The sequence below is a fragment of the Pyrgilauda ruficollis genome, unplaced genomic scaffold, assembly GCF_017590135.1.
Source record: "Pyrgilauda ruficollis isolate IOZ18807 unplaced genomic scaffold, ASM1759013v1 scaffold13, whole genome shotgun sequence".
In the NCBI taxonomy this organism is placed as follows: domain Eukaryota; kingdom Metazoa; phylum Chordata; class Aves; order Passeriformes; family Passeridae; genus Pyrgilauda; species Pyrgilauda ruficollis.
Window position 1 is genome coordinate 318,449 of NW_024511432.1, and position 12,297 is coordinate 330,745.

Here is a 12,297-nt window from a genome sequence, read left to right on the forward strand (position 1 = left end):
TTGCACTCTCTGGCTTTTTCCTGCCAGCCCCATCCTGGATTTTCCTGCTTTTTCCCACTCCCCTACAGTGAATTAAATGCTGCAATTGTCCCCAGTTTTTCATTCCTGAGCAGAACAAATCGTTGGCTCTCCTTGAACACACACAATCCTACTTTAGGTTTTAAAGGACATCAACTTTTCCATTTAAGAACCAGGCAATAATTAAAGAACATTTCCCTGGTGCCATTTAATTAATCCCTAAATTGGAGAAACACTGGCAGTGAGGGTGTATAACACGGAATGGCTCAAAAACAGAATTAAGGAGTGGAAAACTCCCAGAGTTGTCCTGTTTTTTATATCCCAAGTGTATCCCTGAGGCACAGGACACACTGAACATCTCCTGGGATGATCAAAACTCCAAGGAAAAAAAGGATGGAAGTGGGGAAAGAAGCAGGGCAGGTAATCAGAGGAGACAAAAGTGAAAATTTCTGGTAATTCCTAAGGATAAAATGCAAAGATAAAAATAAGAAATTCCCACTTTTCTGAGGTTTCAAGGCTCAGCTAATGTGAAGCTTTAATTATTTTTGCAGTTTGGGGTTTTTATTAAACGTGCACTGAAATCTGAAACTTCCAGCTAATAGAACACATGTGGAGGTAGACAGAGCTCCTCTGGAATGATTTCATTCATTCCATGCACAGGGATGCCAGAAAAACAAAATCTGAGCTCAGAGCAACCACCAGGACACAGAAGGCAAGAGGGGGGAAAGCACAATCAGCAAAATTCTGCAGAAAAGCCAAGATTTGGTACCTGAACACCTGAACCTTGGAGATTTCCCTGCTAACTTCTCATCAAGGTTTGTGCTGTTTTCTGCCTCAGCTCCCAGGAACCTCCCAGGTTCCTGCTCTGTGAACCTTTCACTGGGAACTGGGATGGAGAAGCTGCAGCACCAAACCTCACCTGCTCAGGGGAACCCCCAGCCCCTGCTCTGTGCCCAGAAAATCCTGGAAAACAGGAATTTCCACTGGGAAATAGTCACAGGGAGCATTCAGCAGCCAGGCTCACATTCAGTCTTCAGTGAGGATATATTTATTATTCAGCTGAGAACACTCAGCAACAGAAGCCCCACATTATTCCTGATTCTCCATATTCCTGATTATCCAAATTAGGCTTCAAAAGATCCAGGAAAAAGCCTGGAAAATAATGGACAGGTGGGAAAACTGCAGGAGTTTCTTTGTGCTGCGTTTCCCAGCTCTCATCCCACTCCTGGTGCCAAGGAAAAGGGATCAGTTCCACTCCCAGCCTTAAACCACCAGCAGGGTTTAACTGAGCTGCTTTAACTCCTCCTCCTGGGCAGTTTTGGGGGCTCACAGGTCCCACACAGCAGCCCCAGAGCTCCCCTCTGCTCACCCCCCTCCAGGGCTTCAGCTGCTGTTGAAGCTTTCAGTAATTAATGCCAAAAATCCCCAAAATATCTGCTTGCTCCTGGTTTTTAACCCACTAAAAACACCAGTTTCCCAGCAAATACTTCTGGAGGAGCTGAGGGCTCCTGGGAATGCTCCTGGTGATGCTCAAGGCACTGAAGTTTCTTCACACCAAAACACAGCTGAGTGAGTGAGGAAAAAGCAAAAACCCAGCACTTCATCCTTTGCTCTAACCAAAGTTTAAAAGCAGAGTTCAGAGCACAGATAGTTAAAAAAAATTCCTTAAACCTGGATGTCAAACTGATTTCCCATCCACGTGTGTACAGCCAACAACCACTGAGGCAGGAGAGAGGTTATCCCAAATCTGAGTGATAGTACAGAGAGATAACATCATTTAAATCCAAAAAAAGATCATTAATCATGGTTTTCTTCCCTGTCTCACATCCATGACACAGCCCTGTGAATGCACAGACACACAAATTTGTGGACACACAAATTTCCACAGGAATAGAAAATGCAAGGGGAAAATAACGCTGTGAGGTTTAATTACAAATAAATTCAATTTAATCTACGTGCCACACTCCGAAAGTTATAAAAACAACCCAGTATTAAGGTGTAATTTGGACAGCAATATTTCACAGAGAAGGAAAAAACCCAATAAATACCAAAATAACATCTCCAAAAAATCACCTTCCCAAGATTCACTTCTGCAAACGCACCTCTGAGGCAGCCCTGAGCAAAGAACATTTCCAGGATTTATTTTCTTGTTCAAATCCAAATACTGTCAAGTTCAGAGTGCTGGGGGCTCCTTTGAGCCCCAAACCCTGCTGATGGCAGAGCCTCCATCCCAACAGGATCCCAAATGTCTCTCAATTTATTCAGATTCACCAGGAACCAAACAATTCCTGGTGAATCTGACTTGCCTTGTTGACTGAAACTTTAATTCCCTTCAAATATCTGGAAAACTCAGTTTTAAAACAGATAGACCAACATTAAACATAATAATAATCACACTCTAATTCATGAGGCCTGGAAGCTTCTTGCAGGAGGGTTTTTGTGCTCTGTTTTAGCAGAATTTAACATTTTAAGTGTGTCTGAGATCAAATGTGAGCAGTTCTGGGAATCCTGAGAATGCTGAGCTCAGTCCCATGGTCAGTGACTCCTCAGCCAAGGAAAAGCTGCTTTTCCTCACCTGCTGTTTGCAGGAACACCTCATAAAACCTCTCATCAACAAGAACAAGAGCAGATCTGCTTCCCTCAGGACAGCCATGCCATGGGAAAGGAGAAAATGTAAATAAAAAGAGTAATTGCTCCAATAAATGTTGGGTTCCTGGGGACGGGGGAGAGCAGACAGGAACACCCTGGGCACTCTGTCCTCAACCCAGCTCCTCCTTGCACAGGGGACAGGCCAAAGGAGGGAGAAAACAGAGGGAGAAAACATCCTGCAGGAATGCTGAACCAAGCTGAGCCAAATGTGAAATATTTCCATCAGCTTTTGGCCTTTTTCATGTTATTTCTTTCACCAGAGCAGGTTTGGCTCTTTAAAACAGGCACTAAAAATGGGGATTATCCCAATGAACATCAAAGACCAAGGAAAATGCTGCTGGAACCCAGTGCTGCTCCTACCTGCCCGTCCTGACCCACGTGGACTTGGTGGATCTGCAGGTTTCCCTGGAAAAGGAGAGAAGGGACAATCAGCACAAGTCTGGGATTGTAAAAACTGCAAAAAAATCTGTTTAATGAGAAGGAAATCTGTGAATTTAGGAAGTTCTGCTGAAGGTTCTTTAGGCAATCCAGCTCCACTCAGCCTCAACAGCAAGGACCTTTCCCAACCAGCATGTTTTGCTTTTGGAAGTTATTGGATAATCTGGTTTTATGCAAAATTTTCTGAGGTAAAACTTCTGGTTTTCCTTCTTTATATAAACCTGCAAATTGAAATCCAGCCCTATCCCAGAATTAGCAATCTAACACTTTTACAGGGTTGCAGAGCCATTTACTATTTGCTTTTTATTTATCCTCATTTCATACTGAAAACCAACACAGTTCTATTACAGGGATTACAATAATAATAATAATAATAATAATAACAACAACAACAATTAAAAATCTCGATAAATCAAAGTATTTTAAGCTCCCAAGTCCAATCAGGAAATCTTTATGACATGAAGTTTTTATTCACATGCTCACAGATGTCCTTCCAAAAGTACACTTGGATTAAGGAAAGGCAGCTTCCCAAAAGAGCCTTACAGTGAAACAGCACATTTTGGAGGACAAAATCCCCTTTTTTGTGCAGTTTCTCCTGCTGGCAGCTCCTCTCTCACTTGTGTACATTGTCATCAGTTTAAAACCAGATGTTTTCATCTGTCAGGGACAAATGCAGCCTTTGAAAGTCCCCCAGACAAGAAGAGCCAAAGGATCCAGGCTGTGCTGGAACCTCAGGACCCAGTCCAGCAATCTCTGCTGAATCATCAGTTTTTAGTGGTTCTTTACCCAAAAACTCCCTCAGTTTTATGGCAGCCCCACACTTTAGAGCCAGGATATTTTAATCCTTTCTTCTCCCTCTCAAGGCCTGACAGGCCCTTCAAAGGACAAGCCTTTAACTATAATATTTATAGAATTTTTATGATAATATTTATTCTCCAGTAGCTGCCTGTGTTAACAATATTCCTTCACAAAGTGGTTTTATGAGCTGTGATTTGGGTTCTTTGGACAGGGATTAAACCAAGCCAGGCAGATCCACTTCCCAGCAAGGGAAAAACCCTGACAGGGAGATGGGACAGATTCAAATTGTTGCCTGTATTAATGTTTAACCTGATTTTTCTATTCCTTCTGCATTTAAACAAAGTGCATGAGAAATCCAAGAGCAGTTTTAGCAGTCAGGAGATTTTTAAATAATCAACAACTGCAGCAAATACACAGGGAAATCCACCTGGACTTGGGAGCTGAGCCAAAATTGGAGGGTTTAGGATTGAATTTATCCATTTCCAGCTATCCATATCCATTTAGCCATCCCAATCCACTGGACTATTTTTCTGGACAAAACTTAAGAAGTGCAAATACTGCAGTGCCAGATAAACTGGTCAGGAAAGGAGGGTAAATGCATCCTGGAATATTTCTTTATTAGATGGTGGCTGAAGGTTTCTCCAACTCCTGTTCAACCACTGAAGGCCCTGAGTGTTCTGACCACATTTAGTTCATCAACCTAAACAGAATAATTTCATTTTTAAGCACTGCAAGCACCTGGTTTCCTATTAAACTCTGTCAGTACTGAATTTCCAAAGATCATCAGCCTTATGCAACAATTAACACACACTGAGCTGTTTTGGCTAGTGAGGGAGGGGAAAATAAATCAAAATAATAAAATTAAAATAAATATAAATAGTAATACTGAAAAAGAAGCCCCCAAGACCCCAGAGACTGAAGCAGCAGGTTCTAAAGCACATGTTCTGCTGGTTCCAGCCCATTTCTCATTTTCCCTCAGCTCTCAGGGTCCCACAGGAGCCCCCCAGGCTTTGCTCACCTCGCTGTCCTGCGTGATCTGGACCTGCTCTCCCTGGGGCACCTGGGCTATGTGGAGATGGCCCTGTGGGATCCACAACAAAAGAAAACACCAAGGAGCATCAGAGGAAAATCACAGCTCCAGGAAGCAGCTCCTGCCTTGCAGGCAGCAGAGTTTCATGGGGAGAAGCAAAACGTGCAATGAAACCATTGGGGAGTTTTAAAAATACAAAGTGCACCTGTACTGCCCCAGCTCTGGATGGAAATAAAAGCAGAGGGACTTGGACCAAAGACTGGCTCATGTCCACTTCAGGGGAAGGAAAACAGGAGGAATAATAATAATAATAATAATAATAATAATAATAACAATCTAACAAGTGTATTTTTCTATTGCCTTTTTGACTGGCATACCAAGCCTGGGGTTGACTTGCTTTGTTGACTGAAACTTTAATTCAATTTAAATATCTGAAAAACTCTGTTTTAGAACAGATATACCAACAGTAAATATCTCCAAGAGTGAGGTTTCCAATCTCATTTTCTACCTATTTTTGCTCATTCACTGGAGCACAGACCACGCCAAGGACTCTCAGCTGCTGGGATCTGGCAGGAAATCATTAATTTGAGCAATTCCCCTGATTTATGTTGGTGAGAATCTGCCCTAATGGTTTTTATCCTGTAATATTTGGAATTGCTGCCCATTCCCACCACTCTCCTGGTCCCATTTGCTGCCAGCAAGGAGAAGAGTGGCTGGAATTCCTTGTGCATCCTGCCCAGCCCAGCCACTGTGATTTACCTGAGGGGAGATTGGATTCTAAATAACCTCCTGGAGGTTTTATAAAGCTTTGTGTTCATTTTAATATGCCTGCATGAGATGAAAGATAATCATTTGGAATTCTGTCAAAGGCCCCTCTGATTTTATAACACAAGAACAATTGCCTGTGATTTTCAAAGACACACAGATCCCTCTATTTCCAACAGTTTCATTTCCTTTGGAAGGAAACTGCCTATTTATAGGGAGAAAAACCACACTGAAAGTGTCCCTCTGACAATAGGGGCTGGAGAGAAAATTATAGCACTGCCCAGCCCAGGGGGAGATTAAAATCACTTTCCCTTCTTCACATCAAACTCTCAGTGCTCCCAGGAAAAAGATGGAATGTTTAGAAGATCCATTTATAGCAGGTTTTTCCCTGGATTCCACAATTTGGAGGATAATTAATATGTCCAGGTCTTTTAATGAGGCAAGTTTTTATCACTTCCATCTATAAACAAACCATCTTTTCTATAAAGTCACATACTTCATGTCATTTTCCTTGCTGTCTTGTCTTTCAAGACTTTTTTCAGTCACCAGTTAAATCTCACCCACAGATCCATAGGAAAATCCACTTTTAAAATCTAAATATGATTCAAAAGACAAAGAAATTCCCAGGATAATATTGAAAAGTTATGGCAAAAGTGAATGGAAAAGGAAGATTTCCACCCAGTTCCTGCACAAAGAGAATTATTTCACTGAGGACGCTTTTTAAAAAGAATTTGAATTTCAAACAATCCTTGTAGCACCCTGTGGGACACAAGAATTAAAGTGAAGGTGGTTTTTTTTTCAGAGTACACTAAAACCACAGATAAAAACCATCAGGTCTGAGTGGTGGTGGGAGTGTCAGGCTTCAAAAATGTCAATATTTAGAACTTTCACTGATAGACACAGAGCTCAACAAACACACATGGGAAGGACTCAGCTCCCAGATGTTCAAAAGTGCCTGAGAGTGCAGTTTTACAGAAAAACAAATAAATAAATGTGATTTTGTTGTGGAATCACACCAGAACTACCTCTGAAGCATAAATCACTAAGTAAACACAGCCAGGAAAAGGCTGATAATTCTCCATATAATAACCAAAGTGCATTGATTGTGCGAGGAAATCCTGCATGGAATTTTTTTGTCAAATAACTCAATTTATTTTTTTTTTTTTTCCATAAGCCTGCAGCACTTGTTTTGTGGACACCTGAAGCGCTGGCAGGCTCTGATTTCCCCCAGCATCAGCCTGCAGCTGGAGCAGGGATGTAGGGAAGGTGAGCACATACTACTTGCACTTGTCCATCCTCTCCGATCTGGTGGATCTGGACCTGCTGGGCGTTGGCCAGGGCGTAGTGCAGGGCCTGGGGCTGGTTCTGCTGCAGCTCACTGGAGGCTGACACCGAGCTCTGCGAGCCCTCTGCAACAAAAGAGACCAAATTCCCGTTTATTTCATGTGCAGCATCCTCCAAACTGCTCCTAAAACCCCATGGCAATCACATCCATGGGCACAGTCATTCAGCATTCATGGTCCTGTGCATGGGGGATGTTTGCTAAACCCCACAGAATTCCAAAGGCTGGCAGAGCTCCTGTGTGCTTTTGTGAGGGTCCCAGGACAAGGGAAGAGATGAATCTGACTCCATGTTCTCAGAAGATTCTCTGAGAATATATATTATATTATATTACATTATATTATATTATATCACATTATATCACGTGTATTATATTATATTATATTATATTATATTACATTATATTAACAGGAGAAGAGAATCAGATCATTATTATTTACATTTTTCTCTGAGGATTCGAAGAAATCCTGGCAAAGGGATTTTTCAGAAAATATCACAGGGACACTCCTGCTTAAAAAAAAAAAAGCACTTTTTGGGATCTAAATCCCAGATTCTGCAGCTGGAGAAGTCCCATCAGAATAAAACCACAGAGCTTTCCTGAGGAATTCAATGGGTTTTGGTCACCTGAGAACTATTTCTGCCACCACCACCCCAAGAACGCCTTTAAAAACCCATCCTGTCTATTGTGGGAAATGAAATTATTGTGAGAAATGAAATTAATATTATACATATTTATAATTATAATATAAATAATAATATATGTATACATAAATATAATATTTAATTAACATAGTATTGGTCATTAATATTATTACTTATTAGTGATATTTAGTCATTATACTTTCATTATTATGATAATTTATAATTACAATTATCATAAATAATTATCGATTATTTATAATTTATTATTATAAATAAAGGGAATCTCCCAATTGTTTTCCAAGATCCATCCACTACAATTCATACTGACACACGTGAGGTGTGGAATTGTATATTTGAACCTCAAAATGACAGGTGGATTTCTTGATTTGTTAAATCTGAACAGAACTCACACTGCAGAGTGGAAATGCCCCTGAAAAGGGAACATTAAACATAAAAAATGGGAGTTATCTTCATGTAACAGGGACAAAAACCACCAGGAAAACCTCAGTGGGATTTCCAGAGGGTAAAAACTTGTAATGGACACATCATAGATCCATTCTGAGGTTTTCCAGCTGCAGGGAAAGGATTCTTCTAAACAGAAGAGGCAAAAGGCAAGTAAAAATGACAGAAACCATTAATTTTTAATATCTCCACTAAATACTCCAAGATTTATTCTGCAAACACACTGTTAGTTCTGCAGGAAAGAGCTTTATTCACTCAAATATTTTAATGGGAATGTTCTTTAATAAAATCAGCCATTTAGGGTTTTTTTTTTCCTCCTGTCTGCAAATGTTTGGGCACGAAGATAATTTTGAGGTTTAGGTCTGAGCATGGGAACTGGGAACTCCAAACCACCAAGTTAATATTTATTTATTTGTTGAAAAGTTGGGTTGGTTGACAATTCAGGCAGCTCTGCTTCTGTTAACGAGCTGGAACACAGAATTCCAGCCACAAATTTCCACAGGAACCAAGGGAAACACAGCAAATCCACATTTTTTCTGCCTGTTGGGCACTCCTTTAATCCCTCACGTCTCAGCAGGTAACTGCAGAGCTTTTCTAATTCCTTAAATGCAGCCTTGGTGCTCCCTGTGCAATTCCAGCTTTTCCTGCTCTGGTGTAGAGTGGAATTTGCTGCACAGAATTCCAGGTGGGATTGAGGAATCCCAACTGGCTGAAAAGTGCTGAACATTGCAGAAAAAACTGCCCAAACCAAATAAAAATGGCATTTTTAAACTACATAAATGATAAATGGCGTTTATTAACCAAATAAAAACGGGATTTTTCCATCTGGGATGCCATTTGCTTTGTCATGGCCGCTGGAAGGAATGGATATCCTGGAAAAATCCTTACCTGAGCCTCTGTCTTTCACTTTTTCACCCATTTCTATTCATTTATTCCTAATACTTGATGCAATTCACTTCTCTATATTTTTTTTAATTTACAAATAGCATTTTGTTGGTATGACTGAGAAAATCCATGGCTATCATGTGCTCCTTCAGGGTTCCCAGCAGCATCCCTCAGGATTTTGAGAGACAAATTCCCCTCAGGATTCTGAGATACAAATTCCCTCAGGGCTTGGTCTTTCCTTTGTGTTTCCCAGTTTTTCCCTATGGAATTCAACTGAGCTAATTACAATTCATCTTCAGCCAAACCACAGTGTGCACATACAGAATCCTTCATTTATAATATTTATTTTCTGATTAAGTTATGTGATAAAAGATTATCAAATAAATAAAACCTGCAGCAGAAAAAGATGTATTTTTTAATATATTTATGATATTCACATATTGAAATGCATTTTTAACTGTAAGGCCCAAAAGTCTTGATTTTTAAATTACTTTTGGCTTCAGAGGACAGAAAGTATTGTGCTTTTTGGGATGCATGAGGAGCCATAGCCTGGATAGAATCACCCTGAACTTCTCCTATGGTCACCTATAAACAGATTTAAATTTGGCTTCACTGCAACAATCAAAAATGTGGCTTTTTCTTTATTTTCTGGGAATTTTTGGTGGGTTTTTTTTTCTCTCTTCGGAAGAAAGAGAGAGGATTCAGCCACATCTAAAACAAAACATCCTTTCTGAGTCCTGTTTTCCCCCCTCTTCATCTTGGAGCAGACAAAGGGAATATTTATCCACTTTTATAAACATTCCCCACTACAAACAAACCCAGCCAGGAGGAGCACAGGCAGCGTGGGGAGAGGAGCTGTCAGCAGTGAGAAATCCCTGGAAACCATCGAGCCTCGCTTCTCCTATTGGGATTCTTGGAGAATCCCTGGCAGGAGCAGCCACAGCTGAATTCCAGAATTTCCACGAGTTCCCTAGGGACAACTGGGGCATGAACCCTGCAGAGCATTCCCAAAGAAGCTTCAAGGATATGTGGGTTTAATTCTCAGCTAAAATCATTTTTTAAGGCAGAATCTTTGGTGTTTTCTAATCTGTTCCTATTCATCTGTTGAGGATTTTCATTTTCATGGAATCATGGAATTGTCTAAGGGTGGAAAAGACCTTTAAGATCATCAGGACCAGCACCACCACCATGGTCACCACCCACCACATCCCCAAGTGCCACATCCATGGGATTCCTGGACACTTCCAGGGATGGAAACTCCACCACTGCACTGGACAAACTATTCCAATGCTGGACAATCCTTTCCATGAAGGAATTCTTCCTGATTCCAACCTAAACTTCTCCTGGTGCAACTTTAAGAAGATCTCCTCTCATCCTGCCCCTTATTCCCTGGGAGAAGAGACAGATTCCACAGCAGGAGGGATTCCCACTTAGGAATTCTGGAATTCAAAATTGTTTTCTGGTGCCCAGCTCCACCCTCAGTCCTCTCCTCACAAACAGGGATGAATCTCCTCGTGGTAGCCCCAGCAAGGGAAGGGTGGGTGGATTAACCATCCAAAAACCCCAAAAAAGCAGGAAAAAAGCATTCCAGAACAATGGAAATAAAGCTGTAAACCATCACCTCCCCCTGCCTCAGCCCCAGTTGTGTGGAACAGCTTTGAAGATTTGGCTGCACATCCAGTTTTTAATGTGACACCTCAGCACAGGCCTAAATCTACACAGAAATCCCAAAGTCAGGGAACTAATTAAAAATTCCAACATGGAAAATTGTGATAACAGCCTGAACAATCTGAAGAGAAATGAAAAGAAAGGAAGAAGGCACTCTTCAATTAATCCTCCTCCCAAACCCCTCATTTCCTACAGCATTCCCTGTACAAACTCCAACCATTTCCAGAGGAATATCCAGTGAAATTATCATGACAGCCACATGGATGTCTCTGCGTGGGAAAAAACATGGGGAAAACACACCTTAGGTACTGAACTGTTGGCTCCAAGAGCAGAGCAAAGCACAGCAATCAACACCTCCTTTCCAAAAAAAGGCAATGGATTCAAACAAACAGCCAGGGAGAATCAGGAAAAGCAACTTCTGCCTGAATTTAACAGTCAGTTAAGTGCAGAAAAATCTTAATTAACATCTCTGGGGGGGAAGGACAAAGAAATTCCATTTGTGTTTTCCCACCAGGCTCCCCAGACATGATTTTCCCTGCAGGTTGATCCCTCTTGAACAGCAAATTCCAAAGCCTTGGAGGGTCTGTGGGCTCAGCCTCCTGCTTTGCTGTCATTTCCAGAGTTAATTTTGCCATGTGATGAACAGAGCAGAGAGGAAATCTGCTGTCACTTTTCACCACGCTCCAATCAAAGCCACGTGCTCCGGGAACTGTTAATCCCAGCAAGCAGGACAAGCCTCAAAGCTTTGGCATTTCCAACAAGTGCAAGAGGAGTGAGTTCGAACAACAATCCTGTTGCGATGCAAATAATTCAGAATTTTTAATTGTGTGTGCAATAATTCATTTAAAAAATTTTAAATCCCAAATAAATGAGGTAGGAAGTGGACTCTGGAGATGATCTAACCCAATGTCCTTCATCAAACCAAGGCCTACCAGAGCTGGTGGCTTTGGGCTGCACCCAGGTGGATTTTGATGTCTCCAGGGATGGTGACAAGCTCTTAGTGTGCTCAATCATCCCCAAAATTCCTCAGAGCCAGGGAAAGCAAAGTCAGGGCACAGCTGAGTGAGTTTCAGGATGCCATATTTATGTTTTTTTAAGTTGGGCAAATGAATTGCTGCTAAAAACAACTCTGAAAATCCCAGTCCTCCCGTTCATAGGGAAGGGTTTCCAGCACTGCAGTGCCAGGATTTGGGAATACCTCAGGAAGTGTTGGACAGGGCTTGGAGCACCCTGGGATGGTGGAAGGGTCCCTGGAATGGGATGAGCTTTAAGGCCCTTCCCTCCCAGAGCAGGCTGGGATCCCATGGGATAACCACGCCAAGAAACCAACCCAGACTCGTGATCCTACAGCAGACAGGAATCCACTGGCTCTGAGTTTTACATCTCTACAGGTGTCTCCAAACCTCCAAAACAGACTGAAGATGAATAATTTGAATAATAAATCTCAGCACCACTCAAGGAGTACAGGCTAATGAGCACAGGCTGTAACATCCACCTACTGCTGCCTTTTTACCCCGAAATACTGATTGCTGAAAGACTGCAAGTAAAAATCCCATCAGCATAGAGGGCTTATGGTTATCATTACATTGATTAGTTGTTTT

General features: G+C 41.5%; 1 protein-coding gene across 2 annotated transcripts in view; it reads right to left on the reverse strand.

Moving 5' to 3' along the window:
• Window positions 1-12,297, reverse strand: part of LOC121348930 (BTG3 associated nuclear protein) — a 110,638-nt gene that overhangs the window by 47,572 nt on the left and 50,769 nt on the right. Inside the window, exons 9-11 of one of the 2 annotated variants that reach the window (XM_041458947.1) lie at window positions 6,977-7,107; window positions 4,922-4,984; window positions 3,028-3,072 (exon numbers count right to left, since the gene is read on the reverse strand). In XM_041458947.1, coding sequence (XP_041314881.1) covers window positions 3,028-3,072; window positions 4,922-4,984; window positions 6,977-7,107 — 239 coding nt within the window. Of the gene's footprint in view, window positions 1-3,027; window positions 3,073-4,921; window positions 4,994-6,976; window positions 7,108-12,297 lie in introns of both variants that reach the window. The other variant, XM_041458946.1, reaches the window with a different exon arrangement.